The sequence below is a fragment of the Phyllostomus discolor genome, chromosome 7, assembly GCF_004126475.2.
Source record: "Phyllostomus discolor isolate MPI-MPIP mPhyDis1 chromosome 7, mPhyDis1.pri.v3, whole genome shotgun sequence".
In the NCBI taxonomy this organism is placed as follows: domain Eukaryota; kingdom Metazoa; phylum Chordata; class Mammalia; order Chiroptera; family Phyllostomidae; genus Phyllostomus; species Phyllostomus discolor.
The window spans coordinates 6,238,924-6,264,140 of record NC_040909.2 but is presented as its reverse complement, the minus strand read 5'-3'; the positions used below and the strand labels follow the sequence as shown (position 1 = coordinate 6,264,140).

Below are 25,217 nucleotides of genomic sequence, written 5' to 3'. Positions count from 1 at the left end.
CCCCCACAGTGACACTGTAACCAGAGGCCTGGGTCTGAGTGAGGGGTTCAGTGGCCCCACCCGCACTGGTGGAATGTCCAGAGGGGGGCTCTGGGTTGAGACACATGAGTTATGGCCGCAGGAAAGCTCTTCCGAGGCCCAGAGCCCGTCAGACCCCTCTCTGCAGTCCCCTCCGCTGCCTAGCCCCGTCCTGCCAAGTACACACACTGTTTCCTTCCAAATCTGGAGTTTTCTGATGTCGGATCTGAGAAGGACTCCCCCATCCGTCCCTAGTTTTACCTCTCAGTTCCCCCAATCCCTCCATGAAGGTCCTTTTCCTATCACCAAGGGGTGGGTGTGGTCAGTGGTCACCAATCACAAAGCTTAGAACAGAATCACTTAGAGGCGTAAAGCTGAAACCGCCGAACCCATAACCCCGGAGCACCACAAGAGTCCTTTAGGTGCCCGCTGTGGGCTCCTAGGCCTCTGTTACTACAGGGGCCACACATCATAGGGGCAGCCCCCAAATCAGAGAACCACCCCCCCCAACCAGTAGTGCAGGGGACGGCGACCCAAGGACAGGCAGAGAAGAACCATCCCGACAAAGGAAACTACAAATGCAAAGGCAGGGGAGTGGACACGGGGAGAAGGCCATGGCCAGTTCACCCTTGGAGGAAGCAGCCTCAGACAGCACAGTCCTCAAACGCCAGGACAAGCAACAGGGCGCGGGGGGGGGGGGGGGGGGGAGCACGGAGAAGACAGTTGTGGGTACCGCCCCCGGGGTGGGGTGGGGCGGATGGATGGGTTGGAGCCTGGAGAGGGGGGCGGCTGCCCCGAAGGTTGGCTGCAGCTCCAATCCGGGGGCCCTAAGACTTGGGCCAACGGACCTGTCCACATTGAGGGAGAGGATTGGGGGGTTCAGAGGAGCTCAATTTCCACAGTGGAGCCTGGAGCCCCCCAGAGCCCATGGGTCTGGACACCCGTCTTCTGAGGCGCTGAAACAGCAAAGTGAAAAGTGCCGTTCGCGTCAGCTGGTCCACCCCTCGTTTTACGGATGAGGAAACTGAGGCCCAGACGGCGGGAGAGTCCTCGAGGCCAGAACACACGATTGGTAAGTGGGCAAACAGGAGCTGTCGTTTAGTCTGAATGGTATTTCCCAGGGCCCTGACAGTCACATTCGCTTCCTCTTGACCATCCTTAAAGGTCCTCCCGTCCAGAAACTCCCAGGCTCTCCCGGGACCTCAGTTTCCCAGCCTGGTACTGAGGGGTGATAGACTTGGGGTCCGCAGCTCCTTCTCCTTGGCGCTCAGGCGTCCCCACGCAGCCCAGGCATGCAAGCCCCGCCCCTCCGGCCCCAGTCCCCATAGACTCCTCCCTCCCTTCCCCTAGCTGTTGGTCCCCAGTGGACCTGAGCCCGCCAAGAGCGTTTGGGGGTGTGACCGGGTGGGAGAAGGAGGCGGAGCCCACGGGTTGGGGTCTGAGCTGAGCCCTCGGTCCTGCGGCCTCTAGCCGCCTGGGGTGGAGTTAGGGGCGGAGCTGGAGAGGCCGGGCGGACGCCAGGATGGGTCGAGACTCCGAGAGACCTGGAACCCGGGAGACACTGGGGAGGGAGAGGGAAGGGCGTGCGGCCAGAGACGCGGGCAGGGGCGGGGGCGGGGGCGGGTCTAGGGTCCCAATGACCGGCCCCCTGGGGACATTCCCAAGGCTGGGGGTCCAGGCGAGGGCAAGGCGGGGCGGGGTGGGGCTGGAGGAGGCGGCGGCCAAGCCGGGCTCGGGGTCCCCGGGTCCAGCCCGAAAGGGAGTCCCGAGGGCGCACAGACAGAGCCGCGCCCGCGGTCGTGCGGGCACCTCCGGTGAAGAGGCCCTGCTTTGCGGCCGAGGGTACCTAGTCACGGGTTTCGGCCAGGCAATCAAAAAAGAAAAAAAAAAAAAAATTCTGTGCCTCTCGGAGAAGAGAATGAAGCGGCAGCCGCGGCCCGGCCTCGTTCCCAGGTCCCGAAGTCAGGGCTGCCCGGCTCCGTCGCCCCCACACTCACATCCCGCCACCGTGCGACCCCGGGCCGCGGCCTGTATAGCTATGTCCGGGGCAGGGGGCAGCCGGCTCCGCTCCGCCGCTCCACACACCGCGTCGGAGGCGACGGAGGGGGGCGGGGGCGGGAGAGGCCCAGGGAGGGCGCGGGGGAGGGAAGCGGCGCCCGGCCGCGGGGGAGGGGGAGCAGCAGACGCCGGAGCGAGGGACGCGCGCGGCGGGCGGCGGCTCCGAGCGGCGGTCGGCCCGGGGGTGCAGGAAGCCAAGCAGACCAGGGGGGATCCCGACAACTCCATGAAGTCCCCCCGGGGCCGCGGACAGGGCGCTGTCCTGGGGAGGCTGTCGGGGGGTCCCCGACATCCATGGCTAGGCGGGGGCCGCGGCGACGCGCTCGGAGTAAGTCGGGGTCCGGGACCGGCGCGGAGCTGAGGGGGCCGGAATTGGGTAGGGGCGACTCGGGACCTGACTGGGGCGGGCGGCTGGCCTGTCTCGGTGTCAGTCGGCGGCGCCTTCTCGGAGCCCGGTGGAGCCGCCAGCCCCGAGCCTCTCAGCTCCGTGGCTTTTTTGGAAACTTGCAAATGTTTTCGTAGAGAGAGAAGAGGGAGGGGAGGGAGCGAGGGAGTGACCGAAACGGAGCTCGGGGCTGCTGGAAGAACGGAGGCCAAGGCCGGGGGAACTGGAGACAGACTGACAGACAGACGGACAGAGCGTCCTAGCCGCAGGCGCGCTCCAGCGGCGCGGGCGCAGGCGGGGCTCGGGCCAGGGACGGGGAGGGGGCGCCGAGGCGGCTGCGGACGGGATGGGGATTGAGGGGGTTGAGGGGCTAGGAGCGGGCGGCCCGACCACCGAAGGTTTCAGTGTCGTTGCAAAGTTGGGATCTCGTCCGCCAGCAGCAGGCCCTGGCGGCTCAGAACGCGCCCCCCGCCCGCCCCGCCCCCTTTGCGCTCGCAGCGGAGCTAAAAATAACAGCCCCGTGCGCCCCCCGCAGACCGCGACCCCAACCCCTCCCCCGACCCCTCCCCCACTGGGCGTGGGGCGAAGCCACATCGCCCAGTTCCCTAAAAGAAAAAAAAAAAGAAAAGAAAAGGCGGCGCGGGGGGGGGGGGGCCGGGGGGCGGGCCGGGGGCGGGGGGCCCGGCCATATGGATGTGATTTCTCCGCTCCGAGGCAGACGGGCAGCTCCGCAGCGCTCGGCGCCCGCCCGCCGCCCGCCCGGCCCCCGGCTGCCTCCCTTCCTCCTCCCTCTCTCCTCTGCTCTCACTCTCTCGCTAACCCTCGGCGCATGGGCCCCGCGTCGGGCCCCGGGGCCTCGGGCCGCCGGGCCGCTGGGGTCTCCTAGGCCCGGACGTGGGCGGGGCAGCCCGGCCTGACGCAGCTCTGTACCCCACCACCATCACCAGGGCCGGCGACGGCGGCTGCCCCGAGGGACGGGGCCCTAGGCAGTGGCGATGGGGGCCGCCCGGATCGCGCCCGGCCTGGCGCTCCTGCTCTGCTGCCCGGTGCTCAGCTCCGCATACGCTCTGGTAAGTCTCCAGTCGGCGCTCCAGGACAGGCTGCGGGCTTGCTCTGGGGTCCCTGGGGGGCAGGAGGGGTGTCCAGGGCCCAGAATCTCCGATTCCCCAAGTAACGTCAACTTTGGATGGCGGTCTCCTCTGACCTGGGCTCCTCGGTGCCTGCTGTCTGGATTGCAGACACTCGTTGAGTGTCTGGATTCTGGGTTCCAGATGCCTAAGGTCTCGCTGTTTCTGAACCCTGGATCTGGGGTTCCAGGTCTGAAAACCTGTGGTTGGGGATCCCCTATCTTCTGCTGCTCTGGCTGTGTCTCCCTCAAAGATGACAGTGTGATCTAGCAGAAGGCTGAGCTGTGTGGCCTGATGTGGCGGCCCACAGGCTGCCCGGGCTGCTGTTTGCTGCAGTTTTGTTTGCAATCCAGGACATAGGGCTGTGGGTCTGAGGTCAGAATCACGTAGGCAGGAGGTAGGATTTAGGGGATCCTGCAGCTCCCAGGATCCTGTGCATGCACACACACATCCACTCATGCCCAGCTTTACCCAGAGTGGAAGCTGTATGCCCAGGGAGGCGGCGTGGCGTGGCATGGCATGGCGGAGGGATGGAGTCCCCCAGAGGAGACTGACCTCACAGTAGGTTTCTACAGGAGAAGCACTCTGGAGGGGGATGTGGTGACTGAGGGGACCCCATCTGGACCCTCCTGAGAACAGAGGCCAAGAGGGGACTGGAAGGAGCAGGAGAGACAGAATGGGAGAGGAGGGGAGAGAGAGAGCAGAGAGACAAAGGGTGGTAGGGTTGGGGTGAGTGCTCCCCAGAGCAGGAGGGGCGGACAGACGGAGGGTTGCAAAGACAAACAGGGAGACGCTGACGGAGGCCAAGAACCGAGACACGGAGGGGCAGCGCGCTGCTCCTCCTGGGCCGGAGTCTGGGGCCTTTTCCAGGAGGGCCGATCAGACCCCACTGCAGCCCTGCCCCAGGGGGCCAGCCATGGCCGAAGGGGCTGCCTGCCTGTGCATCGGACCTCAGGGCCCCTGCTGCCTCTCCTACCTCCCAGGCGAGGGCCTTTGCCTTCTAGAAAGACAGGCGGACAGGCAGCCGCCTCCTCCTCCTCCTGCCCAGCTCCCTGCCAGGCAGAGCCCCAAGGGGAAGGCAGTAAGTCGCTCTGGGATTCCTCCAGCTCAGTCTAATGCCTCTGCAACCTTGGGCTATCCTTCACACCTGAGTGTCCCCAATGTAACAAAACGGAGAGACAGAAACAGAAACAAACAGTCGCCTAAGAGTCCCCTGAGCCGAGACCGTCCTCTCGGCTGCTGGCCTCGGCTTGCCCCATTCGCCAGCGCCACACACCCCTGACTCCGGCCTCTCCCGGCCGTCAGCGTCACCCATGTGAGGACTTACAGGCAGAAAGCGGAGGTTCCTCGGAGGACCCTGGCAAGAGCCAGGGCCCAGAGCATTTCTTCACCCTCCCCGTGGGCCCCTCCAGGGCGCGTGAGCACAGCCGCGTGCACAGCCAGCAAGCCAGCCAGCCAGCACGCCAGCACGGCCCACGTGCGCAGGACTGTCGAGGGGTAGACGGGGTGACGGGCCGGGGTGCCTCGGCGGTGTGTCTGTTCGCGCTCTTCGGGGCTCTGGGCGTGGCGTCCTCTGGGTGTGTGTGAGTGCCCGAGTCCACGTGTGAGCTCACACGTGTCCGAAACCGTGGGTTGCACCTGACTTTCGGGGGCGTAGTCGTGCTTGCAGGTGTGTGCGTTTGTGGGCACGCGTGCACCCGGGTCTGCTGGTTTCTCGTTTCCGCGGAGGAGGCTCTGCGGCGCTCCCCACCTGCCCGGGACCGATCTGAGCACTCACAGCGCTCACGGCATTGCCTCTCCCGCGGCCCCCTGAGGGGACTTCTGTCACCGTCCCCACGTTTAAACTGACCCAAGTCACTCAACCGATGTGACCACCCACTGCTTACGGCGCGCCAGCCAAGTGCCCAGCTGTGTGCCTCCGTGGGGGGAGGTGGGGGGAGGATGACAGGTCCCCACGGCCCTGCGCTGGTTTCCGGAGAAACTGAGGCACACGCAGAGCATTCTCCTGGCTCGGCTGTGGCCCGGGGCTGAGCGTGGGGCAGGAGGAGCGGTGTCAGGGCTGGGTCTGCTCCGAGACCTTGTTGGTGCATCTGTGGCTGGACTCTCAGGCCGAGTGCACTGGGCCTTCCCTGGCTTCAGGGCTGGAGGTTATGGCCCAAGGGTCACCCAGCACCCTGTGGGTCCCTGGGCTCAGCTGGAGCCAGTGAGCCGCTGACAGCCTGCCGACTCCCTCTCCTGGGCCCAGCCCTGCCTCTCCCGACGCAGATTTGCACCGGTGCCCACCGAGGCCACCAGCCCCCGCGGAGAGCCTCCGTCACCGAACCTGTAGGCTGCCTACCCAGCCAGCCCCAGACTGGGGGACGAAAAAGCGCCCAGTGGGGGAGCACACTGGCTGTGGCCAGACTCGGCTGGTCCGTCCCGGGCCTTACAAGGAGGAGTAACTGCGAAGCTGGGGGTCAGGTGGCGTGGGGTCTGGAGGGAGGGAGGGACCCCAGGGTTGTGAGTCAGGGCAGAGGGGTGGCCCTGTCCTTGGGGATGCCTCGTCCTGAGGACACGTGAAGGAGAGACTGCCAGGGGAAAGGCTGAAGGTCGCTGCAGGGGGCTGGGCGTTGGTGTAGAGGTGTGACGTCAGAGTGAGACTCAGGAGGGGCTGGGGGGAGTGCCGGGGACCCCTCCCGGCCTGCTCCGCGGCAGCTTGGCCACAGGGCTCACTTTTAAAGACAAGAAGGGACCACTGTGTGCTGACCAGTGGCTGTGCCCGGATTCCAAGCTAGAAACCATCACGAGTGTTTTCTCACTCCGTCCATTTACTGCTCCCCCGGGTGAGTCTGCGGCAGAGGTGGGATTTGAACCCAGACCTTCAGATGCCTGCACTGAGCAGCCTCCTGCAAAGCGGGGTGAGGATTATGCCGGTGGCAGATCCCCGTGTCCCCTCGGGGTGTTCCTTCTCTTTTCTTTCTTTTCTTAAAACACTGAAATCCTATTGCTTGACTGTTATTTTCTTAGTTTTAGCTTGCCAACGGGCACTTGAAAATGCTCTTCCTTGTACAGGAAGGGTCAGATAATACAGATTACGCAAACATCACCCTCGATGCCCCGCAAGCCCCAATCCGCCCTCCAGAGAAAGCCGGTGTTCACGGTCTGGGGTGAGGGCTGTGCCCCCGACGGTTTTCCATGCGTTTCCAAGGGGCGTCTTCTCAGGTGCCTCTGTCCAGGAGACGGCTTTGCTCTGTTGTTTTCCGGTTGTTTCTAGACGAATGTTACCAGTGCGTGGAACGGGCTCGGCCACGTGCATTGTTCCCCTTACAGGCGCGCTCCGGAGGCCTCTGGGTCAGAAAATGCCGTCTTTTTTAAATGCCGCCTAGCACTCCGGAAGCTGGGGTTGTGCAGCAGTTCTAGGAGGGTGCGTTCAGGACGTTTCTGCCTAATTTTCGTGTGTGTGTGTGTGTGTGCGTGTGTGTGTGATTCCAGACGGTGGCAGGGAGGCCCCTGAAACGCCCTCGCGTGTCCCCGTGGGGCGGTTTGTTTCCCTGGGGGGGTGTTTCCAGACGCCGTCACCGCTGGGTCTGAGCACACACACAGCCCCGGTCCTCACGTATGTGGCCGCGCTGCCCTCTAAGAAGCGCTGCCAGTTCAGACTCCTCAGCCCCGAGGGAGTGGAGCGGGCGGGCCTCTTCCCCCCACCCCCCCGTCTCATAGGACGGCCCGAGGATTCTTTCCTGCTCCGTCGCCAATCTGATAGGAGAAAGTGGTGTCTCGTGTCATTTTAGGTTGCCAATTGCCAGGGAGCTTCTGGACTTCACGTTGGTTTATGGTCCGTCTTCTGAGAGCCTGCTCAGAGCCATTACCCATCTTTCTGTGGGTTATTTGTCTTTTTCGTATTGATTTGTTGGAGCTTTTTATATCACCTGCCCTTTAAACCCCCCCCACTCCCCTCCGCCCGCAGCTCTGGGGACTGCCTGTGGACAGAGGGGGGCGCGGCGAGCCCTCGGGAACTTGGGTTTTCTTCGGAATGTTTTAATGAGGCATCAGGCGGCCTCCCCCAGATTCCTGTTGTGGGCCTTCTGGGGACATTCCCTGGTCCGGCCACCACATCAGGAAGGCCAGCGAGAGAGAGTCCCCAAGGAAAAAGAAGGGGTGTGGCGTGGCTTTTGCAGATGCCTTAAATTGTCCACGAAGCACAGTGTGGCTGGGAGAGGGTGCCGAGTTTTGCTCAGATTCGCAACGATGTCAGCAACCTCCAAACCCTTAAGCATCCCAACTCTGGGACCCTCCTGGTGGGGAGGTGGGACCCGCTGGGACCCTACTCCGTTGGCCAGGCAGGCCGGGGCTGGGTTGGGCCACGCCATCGTTCTGGCTTCAGTCCCCCAGCCCAGGAAGAGGCCGCTGGTGGGAATCCACCCTGTCCTCGCCACCACCTCCACCGTCCCGGGCTCCATCCCACCCCCCGCCCCAGAGGCGTCTGCCGGCCAGGACGAGAGGCAGGCGTCACAGTGCCTGTCCCCCAGCCCCTCCCAGCCCCAGACACAGACAGCCTGTTCAGGAAGGCCTGGCGGGGGCTGGGGGGGGGGGGGGAAAGTCCACACTTGTCAGCGGTGGCCGGCAGGAGTGTCCCCGGTGGGGAGACCGTCCCGGCCTGCTCGGGCCAGCCGGACGGACGGAGGGCACCACCCTGAGGGGCGGGGGGCAGTCCCTAGCCAGCTGGCACGGAAGACGCCGAGGGGGGCCAGCACGGGTCCCCGGAGTGGAAGTTGGAGTCCAGGTGCAGGCAGGCCAGGAGGTCGCAAGGTGGTCCCCTGCTCGCCAGGGTGTTCTCCTTCTGGCTCTTCTGGAGGCACAGCCTCTCCTCTGCACTCAGAGCTGCGCGCAGGTCACCGCCGCCACCACCTCCACCACCTCCACCGTCTGATCCCCTGCCTGTCTGCCTCCACCCCTGCCTGACCTCCCTGGAGACTGGCTGCCGTGGGTGCTCCACAGAGGCGTTTGCTCGGCACAGCAAAGGCCACGGTCCAGAGGCCTGTGCAAGGCTGGTACTGAGGCCAGCACCCGGGGGCTGGGTGCGTCCTCCTCCTTCCCCTTGCCCCGGGGCTGCAGCCTGTGTCCAGCAGACCTTCGCTGCGGCCCCTGCCCTCTGCGTTTCAGCCGTGACTCTCAGTCTCAGCGTCCCCATTTGAAAGATAAGGGGGTGGTGGAAAGGGAAGGACCTGTGGCTAGTGTCCAGGGGCCACGGCTGGCGCCCACAGGTAGAGGGGCTCCTGTGGGGTGGGAAGGGACCAGCCACTCCCCAGAATGACCACCTGCTGACCTGCCTCCTCTGGAGGCGAGCAGGAAGCCAGCCGCCCACTTCCCCCCAGGGGACCAGGCTGGACCCAGGCAGAGAGGGCTGAGTGAGATGACCCAGGAGGGCATCCCGGGGCTAACGCAGGGCGGAGGAAGAAGCGCCTTCCCCCGGGGCAGAGGCGGCAGCCGCCGAAGAAGGCCCCCTTGTATTTCCTCCGCAGCCCTGCCGAGACTCGAGGCCTGTCTGGGACCACAGACAGCAAACGTGTGGAATTTGGCAGTTAGGGGAGGCCCCGAGAGGCGTGGCTCTGTTGGTCAGTGGCGTGGAACTGGCTCTCTCCACCACGGTGCTCGCCGCCACGCCCCCATCGCCAGCACCGGCCTTGACGTCGCCGCCTCACGGTCCTCGCCGCCGCTGCCATCATCCCATCCCGGCCTCGGGAGGGAGCCGGGCGAGGAGGCGCTGCGAGCTCCCGGCGGCGGCGGGAGGGGCCGTGAGCAGATGGCTTTTCTCTTCCACTCGCTTCTGAACTCAGGAAATGAGCGACGCGGCCGGGCCTCCCGACCGCACACCACCCTCTCCCGGGGACGGACTGGACGGCAGCCCCCACGTTTGTAAATGACCTCTTGGCTCCCCGCCCCCAGCGGCACCCTGCCTGGAGCCCCGCCGGCACCCGCTCGCTCCGCGCTGCCCGTCTCCCCCTCCCCGGCTCAGGGCTAAGGTCAGGTTATCACCCCGCCCCTGCGTGTTCACAGGCTGCACGTCACGCCCACGTGCGCGCGCAGGAAGGCTCCGCGTTGGGGTGAACCAGGGGAGACCAGTGCGCTACAGCGGGGACCTTGAAGCACAGCCTTAGGTCAGGGGAAGTCAGCCTTAACCCAGCACCGTGGGAGGGGCGTGGGGGAGGGGGTTTGGGGCTCCTGGCACCAGGGCTGGGCGGCCCCATCGGGGGTGGGGGGTGGACCAGCGGACCCCCCGCCATCGGGCAGCCCTGGGTTCTCAGTCTTTGCCCCAGGAAGCCAGGACCCACGGACTCTCTGCATCTAAAACGATGCCCGACCCCGTCCTGCGCAGCAGGCGCTGGGCCCAGAGGACCCAAACGCTGCAGGGGGAGGGCTGGCGGGGCGAGGAGTGAGTCGCCAGGCCAGGGAGAGAACCCGCGCTGGTGGCGTTTCCCCCGTGCCCCCAGGAGACCAGGCCTCCTGGGTCAGAGCAAGGGCAGAGGGGGGCCCTCTTACCCCACAGGCCCAGGCAGTGACGTGGAATCTTAGTGCGAGTCCAGGGCGGACCCAGAACTCTACAGGAGTTCTTGGGACATCCCCCCCCCACACCAGAGGCTCGCGAGGAGCACCCACCCAGAGAGCCCTTCTTGTTCCCTCTTCCCAGCCCCGGGGGTCCCACTCCCGTCCACCCCTCACTGTGGCCCTGCACGCAAGACAGCGCACCCAGATCATCTCCCCTGCCACTCTGGGCCCTCAGCCTGCGGGCGCCTGTGGCACCCAGCAGCACGGGTGCCCACAGCCATGGCTCGGTGCGACTGCTGCTGAGAGGAGCCGTCAGAACGACCGGCTTCTCCCGGGCCCCGCCTCTGCCCAGGCTCTCCGCGCACTACGGCAGGTGCTCCAGGTGCTCGGGCAGCGTAGGTGCTCGGACAGCGTCATCGTGACGTTGATAAGATGCCGTCGGAACTGAACTCTCGTCTGTGTCCGTGGGCCTGTGGTGGCACTGGCTGCGTGACCTTCCCTTCCCCTCAGGTCTCAGAACCGCCCGGAGGTGTTGGGCGAGGACTCGCGGTGCCTCACGCACCCTCCCAGCAGCGCTGCCGTCCTGGTTGTGCAGGCGGAACATGGAGGCACAAGGGTCAAGCGGCTTTCCCAGACACACGAGGGCTGTCCCTGGCGGAGGCAGGATTCGGGGTCCGGTGCTGGTGGCAGAGGAGGAGAGGGCGCAGCTGGAGGCAGGGGCGAGGGTGTTCCGGCAGCAGCGGGCTGCCCTGTGGGGCAAGAGGGAAAGAGCTTCCCGGGCTCAGGCTGGGACTCCTCTTGCTGCAGGGGCAGTTCTGCCATGACTGGGTGCCAGAGACACGGGTCTCGCAGCACAGGGAGGCCAGCGGCGGGGCCACCCTGTCCCTGTGGGTGAATGGAGGCGTTTGGGGGCTGTGGGGCGCTGGAAGCACGCAGTCCCTCTCTCCACGTGAAAGCGAGACTCCAGGAGAGAGGGTGCGCCTGCCTCCTCTTGGCCGTGGAGGGGGTGACGCCAAGAGCAGACGCCCTGGGCCAGTTCCTGGTCCTCACCCAGTTAGCACCCTTGTCTGTCTGTCTGTCTGTCCACCACCCCAGCGGTCTCCAGCCCATGCCCTGGTGCGGTCAGTCCAGGCGTCAGCTCTGACCCTCGGTCTCACCGGTGGGCTCGCATGTCTGTTGAGCGGGCCGGCGCACCTCAGTCCGTCAGCTGGAAGAATACCGTGTGTTACGTGTTTGTCTTGAGAGATGGGTGGGCAGCGGAAAGGGCGCGGTGAGTGAAGGAGCGAGGACAAGGCTGTGGCAAAGGTGGCAGTGATGGTGATTGGTGTTAGGGGGCCGGTGGCAATGTTGGCGAAGGCGGTGACGGTGCTGCCGCCGCCGTGGGCGGTAACAGTGCTGGTGGTGCAGGTGGAAACGGCGCTGGCGGTGGTGATGGTGATGGTGATGGTGTTCCACCAGCTGATGGCGACAGTGGTGGTGGCGGTGGTTATAGTGATGGTAGTAGGGTTAGTCCTGGGGGTGCTGGTGCTGCCAGTGCTGCTGGTGCTGCCGGTGCTGCTGGTGGGGGTGAAGGGGTGTGTGCTGATGTTGGTGCAGTTGGTCCAGGCGACGACGGCTGATGGTGGGCACTGACCGCCGTGCGAGCTGCAACACCGGAAACGGTGGTGACGGGCACTGTGATGGCAACACCGGAAACGGTGGTGACGGGCGCTGTGATGGGAGCGGGGTGGGCAGGGCAATGACACAGGGATCAGCCCCCTCCGCAGCCTGGATGCTCAATGCCAGAGTCACAAAGAGAACTTCAGGGTAGTCTTGAGGCCCGCGGAGGGGCAGGCCTGGGTTGTCCCCCGTTAAGCCCATCCCCCTGCAGCTAGGCCCCGCCCCCCAGACGCCCGTCCCCGCGCCCCGCCCCTAGCAGGCGGGTGGGGGGCAGCAGCAAGCTGCGCCAGCCTTCCTGGGGGCCGTGACCGTGGGTTCCACTGAGATCTCAGTGTCCAGCTCAGACTCCGGAGACACGCAGAAGCACAAACGCCCAGACGCACTTCCGAGCAGCCGTATCACACGCTGCGGAGGCGCACGCGCGGTCCGTGGCCCAGAGCACATGCACACATGCAAGTTCACAGACAGCTCAGGCTCACGTCCCGAGTGTGCGTGCTGGACAAGCGCCACGTGAGATCGCACAGAGACGGGCGCCCCCGGGGCCACTCGTGCACCCATGCGCAGTGGCGCCTCCGCTAAGTGAAACCAGCAGAACCCGAGGCCGGCGGAGCCAACTGGAGACTCCCTGGCCCGGGAGGCCCTTGCTGCTGCCACCAAGAGACTCGGTCAATTAACTTCTCCCTGCAGCCCAGCTCCCTGACACGCCCCAGCGGGCCGGCCAGCCCCGCCCGCCCACTTCCTCCCTGCCTCCCGCTGGCTCTCCCATCCCAGGAAGCTCCCCGCAGACTGAAGGGACCCGGCCGGCCGGGCCTTGGGATGTCTGAGGGGACACAGCCCTGCTCTGTGGGGTTGCGGGAGATACGCTTGCCCTGGGGGTCTCAGGGATGCCTTCACGGCTCCGGGTTTCCCTTGGGGGCTTGGGCGCACTGCACTGTGCCCAGGGCAGGGTGCTGCGACCCTCCTCTGACCCCTTTCCAACCCCAAGTCTTGGGGACAGGCGCCCTTGTGGGTGAGGCCCCGCCCCCAGGGTTCTCCTGCTCCCTTTCTGAAAACCATGCTGGTGGGACCGGGTGGGTGGACGGGGTCCCGGCGGGAGCACAGGCCTGTCTGTGCAGTCAGGAGGGGCTGCCTGCTCGAAGGGAACTTCCAGAGAAGCGGGGAGCGGGGTGTGGGTGGCCCCCACCCTCAGCCTGCACAGGGTTGAGGCCTCACCCACAGCGCCTGTCCCCCTGTCAGCGCTCTGTGCCCAGCCCGGTCCACCACGGCAGCTGGCACCATCTCTGTCCTCTCCCTCTTGGGGGTGCCGGGATGGGAGGGGCTGAGGCCCTCGCCGCTCACTGGGGAGAGGGTCGGGATGGAAACCGGTCACTTCCAAGGCCCCCCAGGCGCTAGCACCTGAAGGAATCCAGGACCAGCTTCTCCCCCAGAGCTCAGCACTCCCTGCCCACCCCACCCACCCAGGCCCCCGGAGGTGACGGGGACCCTTCTGGGATGCATCCTGGGACATTCCATCCCTTTCCCACTGCCCCCCGGAGAGCAGGCTGGACGGAGGAGATCAGTGGCTGCTGCGCGCAGGGTCACTGTTGGACAGACCAGGGACAGCCCCCTCCCCCCGTGTCCTCTCGTAGGGCGGCCCTACCCCTCGGAGCTGCGGCTTCCCATCTGTAGAATGGGAGCGATGTAAGGCAGCATGCCCACATTCCAGAGCCAAGGGCCTGTGGAAAGGGGGGGGGGGGGTCCCCCTTCGGGGAAGCGGGGGTGGTGTGGGGCCCGCTGCTGCGGCTCCCGGAAGGCCCACCTGCAGTCTGACCTTCGCCTCGGCAGGTGGACGCGGACGACGTCATGACCAAAGAGGAGCAGATCCTGCTGCTGCACCGTGCCCAGGCCCGCTGCGAGAAGCGGCTGGAGGAAGTCCTGCAGAGGCCAGGTGGGGCGGGGCCGGGGGAGAGCACGGGGGGGGGGGGGGGGGGGGGCAGGAGAGGGAGGGGCAGGGGAAGGTGGGAAGCCAGACTCCAGGACCAAGTGGCATCAGGGGAGGGTGGTTCAAAGAAAGGGGGGTCAGGCCACAGTGAGGACCAGAAGTGGGGTGGGTCAGGCGAGAGCAAAGCCTGCAGGCTCAGCAACGGGCTGGGCCGCCCCTCCCCGGGTGGGGGTCAGGCGGTGTGAGGGCGGGCGAAGCACCCCCGAGCTGCTGAGATCTGGGAGGCGCGCCTGGACCCCCCTGGGTGGGCCGGGACAGCTTCCCGGGCGGGGGTGTTCGAGGCAGGGCCGGAGGGTGCACGTAGTAGGTCTTTGAAGGAGGCCACCTGGGCAGTGGGCAAGGCCGAGTGTCCGGGGTCAGGAGACTCCAGGGCCCATGGGGCAGGGTGGGGAGGAGCCCCGAGGGCTAGGGACGAGTGTCTGTGAGTCCTTCAGTTGAGGCCACTGTTGGGGACAGTGACCCCCCAGGGACCCCCACCACGGTGCAGGTGGGAGGGGTCCTCACTTGGCTTTGCAGCTCCTGCCCCCATCTCCGGCTGGTTTTTATCTTTTTTTTTTTTTTTTTAGATTTTATTTATTTATTTTAGGGAGGGAAGGGAGGGAGAGAGAGAGAGAGAGAGAAACAGAAACATCAATGTGCGGTTGCTGGGGTTATGGCCTGCAACCCAGGATTGTACCCTGGCTGGGAATCGAACCTGGGAAACTTTGGTTCCCAGCCCGCACTCAATCCACTGAGCTATGCCAGCCAGGGCTTATCTTTTTTTTTACTAGCTTATCTTTTATGGTACTTTTCTCATTGCCATGTGTCCCCCTTACACCCTCTGCCACCTCCACCCACCGCTTCCCTGGTTTTTACCGTGAGTCCGTTTCCTGGAAGTGGAGATGGGCCTCGCTAGCACCCAACCAGGCCTCTGACATTTGTCTTGATTAAGCTCCGTGGTCTGGCAGAGGCCCTGACCCAGAACGACTGGTGGACGAGAGCAGCTTCCTCCCCGAGCCGGCCCCACCCCTGAGGTGGTGGGGGAGGGGCGCGGGCACACGCAGGACCAGGTCGCACGCGCTGACGGCTCTGTGGCACACGGGCTTTCCTCGCATGCACTCGCAGGCACTCGCATCAGCCCCACCCTCCAGCCCCGGCGGCTCCCTGGGCCTCTGCCAGGGTCTCACTCCAGGGTCTGGGGGGCCAGGCGGGCTCTCCTCACTCGGGGTCCTGCCCCCTCGTTGTGGAGGCCTGGAGGCACCTCCCTTTGCCCGCTCGGTTTATGGTCAAGCCCGCTCTTCCTGCGCCGCCACATCCTGTGCCCCCGGCTGACTGTGCCATGGGTCAGTGCAGGCAGAAAATGGGCACAGGCGCCCCGTCGCAGGCCGGGGTGCCTGCACTCAGGACCCCGACGTGGGGGCCCTGGGGCCCCGGCTTCGGCCGCAGCCTAACACATGCAAGTCAGATAATGAGGGAGGTTTCTTGGTGGAGAAGCCAGACCTGGAGCACCTCTCCCAAGAGAGACCCGGAAAGGCCGGGCCCCACCCCAGAAGGGTCCCCGGGTGTCCCTTGTGCCTCCCTTCCTCAGATGCCTGGGGCAGGGGACAGGGCGGGCAGATGTGTCTGTCCACCTTTGGCAGCAGCCTACTCCCACTCTAGTCGCCTGCACCAGCCGCTGCTTGACCCACCAGCGCTCCGGCCTGGCTTCATTTTCACGGTGTAACCTCGGCGTGGACATCACCACTGCTGTCTGCCTTGGCCGTGCGCCCCCTGGTGGGCCCCGTGCCTCCTGCACGGGCTCAGGCTCCCTCGGGGCCCCAGGACCGACACCACCTGTGCTCACGTCTTGCCCACGTTCACGGCCCAACCCTTTGGTCGACCCCACACCACACGGGGCTGGCTTACACTTGAACCCCTCTTTGACGGCCTCCTTCCCTTTGACGACTTCTTCCCCTGGCCGGCCGGCACTTTACAGTTTGCAAAGCCCTTCCTCGTCTGTCGCCCCAGCTCTCCCCACGGCGGGGGCGTCAGCAGGGCAGGGCCGCACCCCAGTGGCGCACCCGGGGAGTCTGAGGAGGCAGGAGGGGGCCCTGGGTCTCCTGCGGTGGCGCAGGTGGCCGCCACGACTCTCCTGACCTCCCCAGCTGACCTACTGGAATCCGACAAAGGCTGGGCGTCCGCACCCATGTCGGGGAAGCCCAGGAAGGAGAAGGCAGCCGGGAAGCTCCACCCTGAGTCCGAGGAGGACAGAGAGGCGCCCACTGGCAGCAGGCACCGAGGTACGTCCACGTGTCCCTCCCAGATCGGCTCGGACCACCCACCCCACTGCTCTATCCCGGTCCAGGGAGCTCACGCCCCTGGGGTCCTGGGGAAGGGCAGAGGCCGCTGCCCCTCCCAGGAAAAAGCAGGGGAGGGGCTGGGAGGAGACAGAGCCGAGGGGGCAGCAGGTAGAGGAGGCAGGCAGGCTGGATAGGCTCAGCCCCCGGAGATGTGGGCAGAGAATTTGCCCTGCACGCCCTGGGGGTGAGGGGGACCCCCTCCCATGGAGAGAGATGACAGAGAACCTGAGAGACAGAGGGGCAGAGACATGCAGAGGCTGGGAGAGACCCAGAGACAGAGAGACAGAGAGAGAGAGATGAAGAGAGGCAGGGAGAGACCGAGGGGTCCAGGAGGGTCAAAATGGGCCCGGGACTCGGTGTATCTGAGGAGGGTGCACGAAGACACGCCGTGAGGTGGGCCATAGAGACCGGCGGGAGGGGCGGGTGGCTGCAGAGGGTGGGGCGGGAGACAGTGGGACCACGAGGGGAGAAGAGGGGAGGAAGGGAGGGGCGGGGCTGCGCTGTCCCCCAGGGAGGTGAGGAGAGACAAACGCAGAGCCCCGGCTGCAGCCACAGGGCCGGTTTGAACCGGCTGGGTGGGCAGGAGATTCCAGATGGGCCACATCTGGGAGGCTGTGGTCACCCTGTGGCTCCCCGGGGACCAGAGGGAATTGTGGGCCTGGCCAGGCGGGGCTGGGAATATGGTGCCCAGGACAGAGAGCCTTTCAGCAGGCCGGGGTGGGCCCGGCCTTCCAGGCCGCCTTCCAGGGCGACTGGAGAGCCCTGTGGTCGGAGCCCTGCAGGCGGACAGACAGGGGCTGGGGGTGGAGCGTGGGAGACCGAGAAGCTGGGGACCCTCCGAGGTCACGCAGCCTCCCTGCTGGGAGCCCGGAGCCCCTTAGGGGACGTGTCCCCCTGCCTGGAGTCCCAGTGGGCACTCAGATGACCACCCCCCCGTGAGCCTTCTTCTTCACTGGCACCACAGCAGGTGCTCGGGGCGGGCCCTGGACGCCGGTGGGAGCGTGAGGTCAGCCGCTCTTTGGGAGTCTGGCTGGCACGGGAAATGAGACCTTCTGCCTCCTGTCATGGTGCCCAGGCAAGGGGCGCATAGGAAGCAGCATTCTCAGCCGAGGGGGTGTGGCCTGGAAGCTTGCGTTCTCCAGGGACCCCTGGAAGGTGGGACCAGGGGCCGAGCCCTCAAGGAGGGTGAGCCTTGGGCTGCGTGACCTTGGCAGCTGCCAGCCGCGGGGCCAGGGACAGCGCCTGCGTGCGGGGGCTGTGGTGAGTTCTTTGCAGCCCCGTGGGTTCAGGGCACGGCAGGCAGTAAGGGCTCACGCAGTCTCTCCAGGAGGCTCCAGGCCTGAGTTCTCCAGTCCCCGGGCACAACTGTCCCTGAGGGGGCCAGCGACCATCGTAGGTGTATGCATCCCTCGGGGTCTCACACCTGTGGCTGGCGTCCCACCCCATCTGTCTGTCTCCGTGGACACAGGGCGCCCCTGCCTGCCGGAGTGGGACCACATCCTGTGCTGGCCGCTGGGGGCACCAGGCGAGGTGGTGGCTGTGCCCTGTCCCGACTATATTTATGACTTCAATCACAAAGGTGAGGCGAGCTGGAACAGGGTGGGGATCACGGGTTTACCAGGGGCCCCGGGGAGCTCAGGGCCTCAGTGGCTCCCGACCCTTGTCCTGCCCTGACCCTCCCACGGACCTGCAGGCCACGCCTACCGCCGCTGCGACCGCAATGGCAGCTGGGAGCTGGTGCCGGGGCACAACCGGACGTGGGCCAACTACAGCGAATGCGTCAAGTTTCTGACCAATGAGACTCGTGAACGGGTGAGAGCCTTCCCTCCCCACCTGACCGGGATAAGGCCACCCCACACCATCGGTGACCCCTGACCTCGTCCTGGCTTCCTTAGCAACCTTAATCTGGCCTCTGACCCTTACCCTGGGTGTCTCCCCACCTGCGCAGGAGGTGTTTGACCGCCTGGGCATGATCTACACCGTGGGCTACTCCGTCTCGCTGGCCTCCCTCACCGTGGCTGTGCTCATCCTCGCCTACTTTAGGTGGGCGGGGCAAGGGGCGGGGCAGAGGTGGGAGGGTGGGCGTGGCGGGCGGCAGGTGGGGCGGGGCCAGTTGTGGTGCTTCCCTCCCCCTCACTGCGCCCCGACCCCTGCTGGGTGTCCGGACGCCCCGCGCACATCCCGGCTTCCTGCCCACCCACCGCGCGTCCCGTGCCCTCACCCACGGTGATGTCGCGCCCCGCAGGCGGCTGCACTGCACGCGCAACTACATCCACATGCACCTGTTCCTGTCCTTCATGCTTCGCGCCGTGAGCATCTTCGTCAAGGACGCGGTGCTCTACTCGGGCTCCACCCTCGATGAAGCCGAGCGCCTCACCGAGGAAGAGCTGCGCGCCATCGCGCAGGCCCCTCCGCCGCCCGCCGCCGCCGCCGCCGGCTACGTGAGTGCGCCCCTCGGCCGCCCAGGCGCGGGGCCCCTGGCCACCCCGGCTTCGCAGGAGCCCCTCCCGGCTGCGCCTGGCACTTGCATCTCGGCCCTCGCCCCTGCCTGTCTCTTGCCACCACTGGCTTTAGGCCACTCCCCTCACCTCACCGTGTCACTCACACCACTCAGGCCCTTTTCCAGCCCCTACTGACGAGGGCTGCGTGCGTGTCCCCCACGCACTGTCCCCCACTCCGGGCAGGGTCATTAGCACTCCTGCCTCAGCCCTGGACCCCACAACCGCCCACTTGTGCGCCGTGCCCTCCTGGCCCTGAAAACGTCCCCTGCCCCTCCCCTTGGTGGAGACCTGGACGGAGCCTGCCCCTTCCTCGGGCTTGACCAGCCCAGGTGGTCCTGTCCCCGCTGCCGCCCCGCCCCCTTCCCCAGATGCAGGCCCCGCCCCCTGGCTAACACCCGCTGGTCTCCTAGGCCGGCTGCCGGGTGGCGGTGACCTTCTTCCTTTACTTCCTGGCCACCAACTACTACTGGATTCTGGTGGAGGGGCTGTACCTGCACAGCCTCATCTTCATGGCCTTCTTCTCCGAGAAGAAGTACCTGTGGGGCTTCACAGTCTTCGGCTGGGGTACGAGGTGCTGGGGGCGAGGACGGGCAGTGTGGGGCCGCGGGTGGCGGGCCCGAGGGGACCGCTGGGGGTAAAGCCTCCACATGGCATGTCCCGTCCCGGACGTGGGGCAGCAGGTGGGCACCCTGCCCACCCTTCTGTGACTGTGACCTCTTCCCAGGCTCTGGGAACAGAGCTCGGCTGGGTAGGGTTCACCTGGAGCGGGCTCAGCCCAGGACCGAGGGAGCGGGGGCTCTCAGGTCAAGGTTCAGCTCAGGATCAGAGTGGGGCCGTGGAGCTGAGGGGCCGAGGTCAGCCTGAAGCTGCAGTTGGGGTCTGGGACCCTCCCTGCCCCCCAAACCCCGTTTCCCCCACAATCCCTTCACCGTGCGGCTGCCCACGGGGCGCGTCCACGGCCGGCTCTCAGCTTTGGCAGCCTCTCTGCAGAATGGGTAGCCGGGGCTCCGCTCTCCTCCCCCGAGGGGGCTCCGAGATCAGGTTACTGATAATTGTCCATTATTGTTGGCAGCTCCAGGGCTTGGCTGGGCTCTGGGCACCTGGCCAGGCTGCAGAGGGGCAGGCCTGGTGGCTGGAGCCCTCCCAGCGCTCGCTCGGGACCCAGAGGCCCTCAGATCAACAGCCACAGCCTCCCTGCTCCTTGGCACATGCTCTGACCTTGACCTCACCCACGGCAGGCCCCACAGCGGGGGGAGATCTAGCCCTGGTCCCAAGAACTAAGGAAGGCTCTGGGGCTAGAGGGTGTCCAGGTGGGGGAAACACACCGACGTTGAGGTCACAGCTCTTTTTGTCGTCACACACCCAGGTTGTTCCCCCCCACCCCAGAGGCACTTGGGCCTGGAATGACAGGGGAGGGGGTGGAGGGAGGGGACCAGGGCTCCCCTTCCAGAGGCAGGGCTCCCCCAGAGGTACCACATGCCGCCTGAGCCGGCTCAGGCTGGGCACACCGGGCTCCCTGTGGCCCTTTACCCAGCTACAATGACAACCTTCCCTCCACCCGGCCTCATCCACGGTGGCCAGGACCTTTTAAACTGGGTGGGGAGGTGGGGCTGAGACAGGAAAATGCTGGCAATAGGCTCCCTGCCTCACAGGAAAGTGGGTCCCAGAGCAGCACCCTTTAGGGGGTGGAGGAGGAGGAGCCTGGGCAGGGATGTCGCTAACACCCTGTTGACCCGCAGTGTCTTGCTGACACTGACCCGCAGGCGAGACTGTGCGGGTGTAGGAGATGCAGAACCAAGATGAGGGCTCGGGGCTGAGCTGGGTCCCTCGGGGGAGGCCGAGGGGCAGCAGGGCGGCACGCGCCGGGGCCCGGCTCTGCCTCCAAGCTGCCCAGGGTGAGGGGCCCAGGACTACAATGACGGGGTGAGCGGGGGGTCGCCAGGAGTGAGGGGAGTGGGCCTGCCGGGCCGAGGACAGACGCTGTCCCCCTCTGTGCACACAGGTCTGCCCGCTGTCTTCGTGGCCGTGTGGGTCAGTGTGAGGGCCACCCTGGCCAACACCGGGTAGGTCCAGGTGGAGGAGGGGCCGGGGTCCCACGGGCCAGAAACACCCCTGGTGCCCTCTTCCTCCGTGACGCCTGCGGCGGGGCCTCCCGTGCCCCGGCCCCGAGGGCCTCCAGCTCCCGGGATCTTCAGTCCTGCTTCCGGCCAGGTGCCGCCCTCACGGTCACAAGAGGCCATTTCAAAAGGGGTCTCTGAGGGCGGCCTCACGCCCGGCAACACCCGAGACTGCTCCGCCCCCCAGCCCTGTGTCCCTAGCAGCTCATTTCAGGGTAGACCAGCTCCGGGGCCTCTCTGTGGGCGGGACCGGGCAGGGCTCGGGGCTGACGCCTCTGCCTCCCGCAGGTGCTGGGACTTGAGCTCCGGGAACAAGAAGTGGATCATCCAGGTGCCCATCCTGGCCTCCATCGTGGTGAGCAGCGGTGGCGGCCCCAAGGCTGGGTGGGGGCGTGGGTCTCAGAGCCCAGTGATCAGCTGCTGACCGGGACCTGTGGAAGCTTCCCTGGACTCCAAGGTCACGGCCACAAGGCCTGAGAAGCAGCCGATCCCCATTCTGGTCCAGAGGGGGACACTGAGGGCCCGGGAACCCCCGCACAAGAGGCAGAGCAGAGCTGGGCAGGGCCGTGGGCCTGCGTGCCTGCCCCCACCCCGTGGGACACGGCACGGAGATGCGGCCCTCCCTCACTCCCACAGCTCAACTTCATCCTCTTCATCAACATCGTGCGGGTGCTCGCCACCAAGCTGCGCGAGACCAATGCCGGCCGGTGTGACACGCGGCAGCAGTACCGGTGAGCCGCCCTGAGGAGCCCAGGCTCCTCCGAGTTCAGAGGTCGGCCCACGCCAGCGCCACGAGGTCCCAAGCGCAAGCCTGTCTCAAGGGAAAGCTCCTGCCTCCCTGGCTGGCCCCACCCTGAAGCGAGGGGATCTCACCCAGCCTCTGCAGGGCCCCCCCAGAGCCAGCCCGGGCCCCCCAGGGCAGGTGCTGCATGGCCGCTGCGGTGTGCCAGGGCGGGACAAACCCAGGACTCTCCTCAAACAGCTGTTGACAGGGAGTCCGAGGGACAGGTGGGCAGTGGGCGGCCTCCAGGAGGTGAGAAGGTGCAGCTCAGCAGGAACCTGAGGAGTGGGCTGTGGGGTAATGAGGTGAGGCCGTGGGGGAGTGGCAGACACCAGCAGCGGGACCAGCGGGTACAAAGGGCCCTGGGATGGGGGACCGTGTGATGTACGGTCCACTCCAGGACGCCTCGGAACCAGGAGGCCCTAGGAACCCTTTGCTGAGACAACAAGGTGTCACTGTCCCAGGCGAGCTGGCTCCACCTCCACGGGTGGCCAGAGCCTCGGGCCCCTTAGTGGCTGTCGGAGCCTGGGGCTGGCAGGTAGGGGTGGCGCCGAGCCCGTCGGCCCTGACCTGCCCGCCCCGCTGGCCCAGGAAGCTGCTCAAATCCACGCTGGTGCTTATGCCGCTCTTCGGCGTCCACTACATCGTCTTCATGGCCACGCCGTACACCGAGGTCTCAGGGACGCTCTGGCAAGTCCAGATGCACTACGAGATGCTCTTCAACTCCTTCCAGGTGCGCGGCGGGGCGGGCCTGGCGCGGGGCGGGGCCTGGTGGGGCGGGGGCGGGGCTGCTGTTCCCGCTCTCCCCGTGCGTGCAGCGCTGGGCCCTGACCCCCACGCCTCTCTCCACAGGGATTTTTTGTCGCCATCATATACTGTTTCTGCAATGGTGAGGTGAGCGACTGGCGGGCACAGTGGGGCGAGGCGCGGGGGGCGCAGAGATGCCAGGGGCTCCCCTACCCCTGTCCCTCCGTTCTTCCGCCGAAAACACCCCTGGAGACGTTCTGAAGGCAGAGAGAAGTCTTTGCAGATGGTCCAGGCTAGGACGTGCTAGGGCGTGGGCTGGCCGTCCACCTCCGGCACAGCCCGGAGTCTCCGCAGCCCTGTGGCTGGGTTCCCCGTAACCCAGCTTGAGCGGCTCGGCCACCCTCGGGGCCGGGCGAGCCTCGCAGGTTCTGGGTGCGCCAGACACCCCACTCTGAGGGCAACGGGTGCTACTTGGTTCGGCATTTCCCAGGAATAGCCCCTGTTCTGTCCCCTCCACCCAGGGCCAAGTGTTGCAGGAGCACCCAGGAGCACCCCGACGGGGCACGGCCGGGTTGGGGTGGCGGGGCGGAGGGGTCGGGGCGCACCTAAAGGCCCGCCCTGCCCCTGCCACCCCAGGTGCAGGCCGAGATCAAGAAGTCCTGGAGCCGCTGGACGCTGGCGCTGGACTTCAAGCGCAAAGCACGCAGCGGGAGCAGCAGCTACAGCTATGGCCCGATGGTGTCTCACACGAGCGTGACCAACGTGGGCTCCCGCGCGGGGCTGGGCCTGCCCCTCAGCCCCCGCCTGCTGCCCGCCGCCACCGCCAACGGCCACCCGCCGCTGCCCGGCCACGCCAAGCCAGGGGCCCCGCCCCGCCAGGCCCCGCCCCCCGCCGTGGCGGCTCCCAAGGACGGGTTCCTCAATGGCTCCTGCTCCGGGCTGGACGAGGAGGCCTCCGCGCCGGAGCGGCCGCCCGCCCTGTTGCAGGAGGAGTGGGAGACGGTCATGTGATCGGGGACCCAAGGGTTGGACCTATGGACGCAAGGGCGGATGCACGGACCAAGAGACAGGCGGTTGGATGGTTGCCCACTCACGGCTGGGCTGGGAGCGCAAAACAGGAAAAGAAAAAAAGAAAAAGGGAAAAGGAAGCGGTGTGTGGCTTCCTGTGGTCGAAGCTGGGGACTCGAGTCTCCCCGGCAGGGAAGGGGCTGGGAGCCTTGGGGGAGGGCTGGACTCGCCCTCTGGAAGGGGGTGGAGCAACCACAGCGGGGCGCTGGGGTCAGGGCGCAGTCCAGCAGAAAGGGCCCAGGCGAGGCTTGCCTGCTGCCCCCTCGCCTCTCCCCACGCTTGTCCCCAAGCCCCATCCAGACTCCCCAGGCCGGCTCCCCACCCGGCCCCCACTTGCTGTCTCCCTGGGGCCCACAACAGACCCTTCAGGTGTCTGGCCACCAAGCCCGAGGCCCCGCTCCAGGCCCCTTCCTGCCTGTCTTCTGTGCCCCACGGGGGCTGGGACACCCAGGGAGCCCTCCGTGTGGGACTCCCAGTCCCCAGCCTGGACTGGACAGAGGGCACAGGGCAGTGCCAGGGCCACGGAGTGAGAGGTTGGTTGGCCGGGGTCTCTGCTCTGGCCTGGAACTGTCAGAAGGCCGGGGTCTGAGCCCAGAGGCTGGCTGGTGGGATTCTGTGAGAGGTGGCCCCTCACTGCGGACCTGAGACGGTCGCTGAGCATCCCCTCCCAACGCCTACCACCTTTCTTGGCCCCTGCTCGGCCCAGTCTTGGGCCCTCGAGTGGCCGGGACTGTCCTTGGCCTGATCTCCAGGCACTGACCCAACCTCGCCGCATGTGCTCTGGCCAGACCCTTCCTGCTGGGACCCAGAGGTGACCCTGCCTCTGGGCCTGCGCCCCAGCTGGCGCCCCAGCCTGGCCCGTCCTTCCCCTCAGTTCCAGCCCAGACCAACCTGTCGTCCTCCGCGGGCTCAGCATCAGGAGGTGTGCCCCACCGCCAACAGCACCCCCTTGTGGGGGCTGGGCAAGGGGTCACAAGGCCAGACCACGAACTCACATTGGCCGTGGGCACGCTGTGCGGCTGGGGCTCGGCCCTGCCTGACCTTCCAGGTGGTGGGCGGGGCAAACCACCGCCGGGCCCGGCTCCAGCCGGGCCGGGCCTGCAGCTGCTGAGCCCCGCTGAGCTGAGTGTGGAGGACACGACACCTGTGCATGCGGGGGTCCTCGAGGGACAGCCACACCAAGAAGAGCCCCTGCTCTAACTTGGAGGCCAGAGGGGGTCCCAGGGCCGGGGGTGGCAGGTAGCCGGCCAGGGAGGTGGTGCTGGTGTCAGGAAGGACCCTGGATGGGGCACGGATGGGGAGAGGAGGCCAGTGCAGGAGAGACCCCAAGCCCCTGCCCCCGGGGTGGGGGGTGTCCGACACCTGCCCTCTCCAAGGCTCAGCGCACAGGACCTGCAGACCACTAGGCCTTCAGGGTGGCCCTTCCTGCCACCCAGGCCCCTCTGGAGGAGGTTTCTGGAAGAGTCCAGGAGGCCCACTCGCCCAGAAGGCTCCAACCAGGTCCCCCAGAACAGGTTAGCCCCTCCCTGCAGACTGAGAGCTTCCTGCAGGACAGGGCTGTGCTCGTCCCTTGAACTTGCCACCACCTTCCCTTCAGATGGACCCTGAAATGGGGCTGTGCTTCTCCTTCGGGCTAAATGCCCCCAGGACGTGCTCTGCACCCCCACTCGGGTGTCCTCAGGCAGGGCCAGGCCTCCCCGTCAGGCTGGGCACCACTATCCACCTGAACTGGACGCCCAGGCCAGCCCAAGACCTGTTACAGCAGTCCAGGCCCCCAGGCCAGGGCCAGCGCCGGCCTCCCCACTCAGAGAGGCCCCGCGCCTCGCCCAGGCCATCCAGGTGCTGGCAGAGGAGCGTGAGCCCTCAGCGGGCCTGGCGGGCAGTCAGGCCCCCGTTTGCCCTGAGCAGGGGCCGGAGCCAGGTGGTCACTTC

The 25,217-nt window shown here is 66.5% G+C and overlaps 1 protein-coding gene across 4 annotated transcripts; it reads left to right on the top strand.

Moving 5' to 3' along the window:
* The first annotated feature begins 903 nt into the window (after positions 1 to 903).
* On the top strand, positions 904 to 23,348 carry PTH1R (parathyroid hormone 1 receptor). Of its 4 annotated transcripts, none has more exons than XM_036030423.1 (15): positions 904 to 1,090; positions 3,409 to 3,531; positions 13,597 to 13,699; positions 15,877 to 16,011; positions 17,540 to 17,650; positions 17,765 to 17,883; positions 18,020 to 18,114; positions 18,317 to 18,512; positions 18,983 to 19,136; positions 20,575 to 20,635; positions 20,978 to 21,044; positions 21,326 to 21,420; positions 22,062 to 22,203; positions 22,323 to 22,364; positions 22,854 to 23,348. In XM_036030423.1, the coding sequence occupies exons 2-15, from the start codon at positions 3,457 to 3,459 to the stop codon at positions 23,226 to 23,228; spliced, it is 1,770 nt and encodes a 589-aa protein (XP_035886316.1). In that variant the 5' UTR covers positions 904 to 1,090; positions 3,409 to 3,456; the 3' UTR covers positions 23,229 to 23,348. The 4 variants fall into 4 exon arrangements, with proteins under 4 accessions (XP_035886316.1, XP_035886317.1, XP_035886315.1 ...); XM_036030424.1 differs by lacking the exon at positions 904 to 1,090 and adding an exon at positions 2,219 to 2,404 and having other exon boundaries at positions 22,066 to 22,203; positions 22,854 to 23,103; XM_036030422.1 differs by lacking the exon at positions 904 to 1,090 and adding an exon at positions 2,220 to 2,404.
* Positions 23,349 to 25,217: the final 1,869 nt, after the last annotated feature.

Coding starts and splice junctions, on each gene's coding strand:
- PTH1R (XM_036030423.1), top strand. CDS start 3,457: ATGGGGGCCGCCCGGATCGCGCCCGGCCTGGCGCTCCTGCTCTGCTGC. Junction 18,115..18,316: donor CTCATCCTCGCCTACTTTAG/GTGGGCGGGGCA, acceptor CGCGCCCCGCAG/GCGGCTGCACTGCACGCGCA. Junction 20,636..20,977: donor GCCACCCTGGCCAACACCGG/GTAGGTCCAGGT, acceptor TGCCTCCCGCAG/GTGCTGGGACTTGAGCTCCG.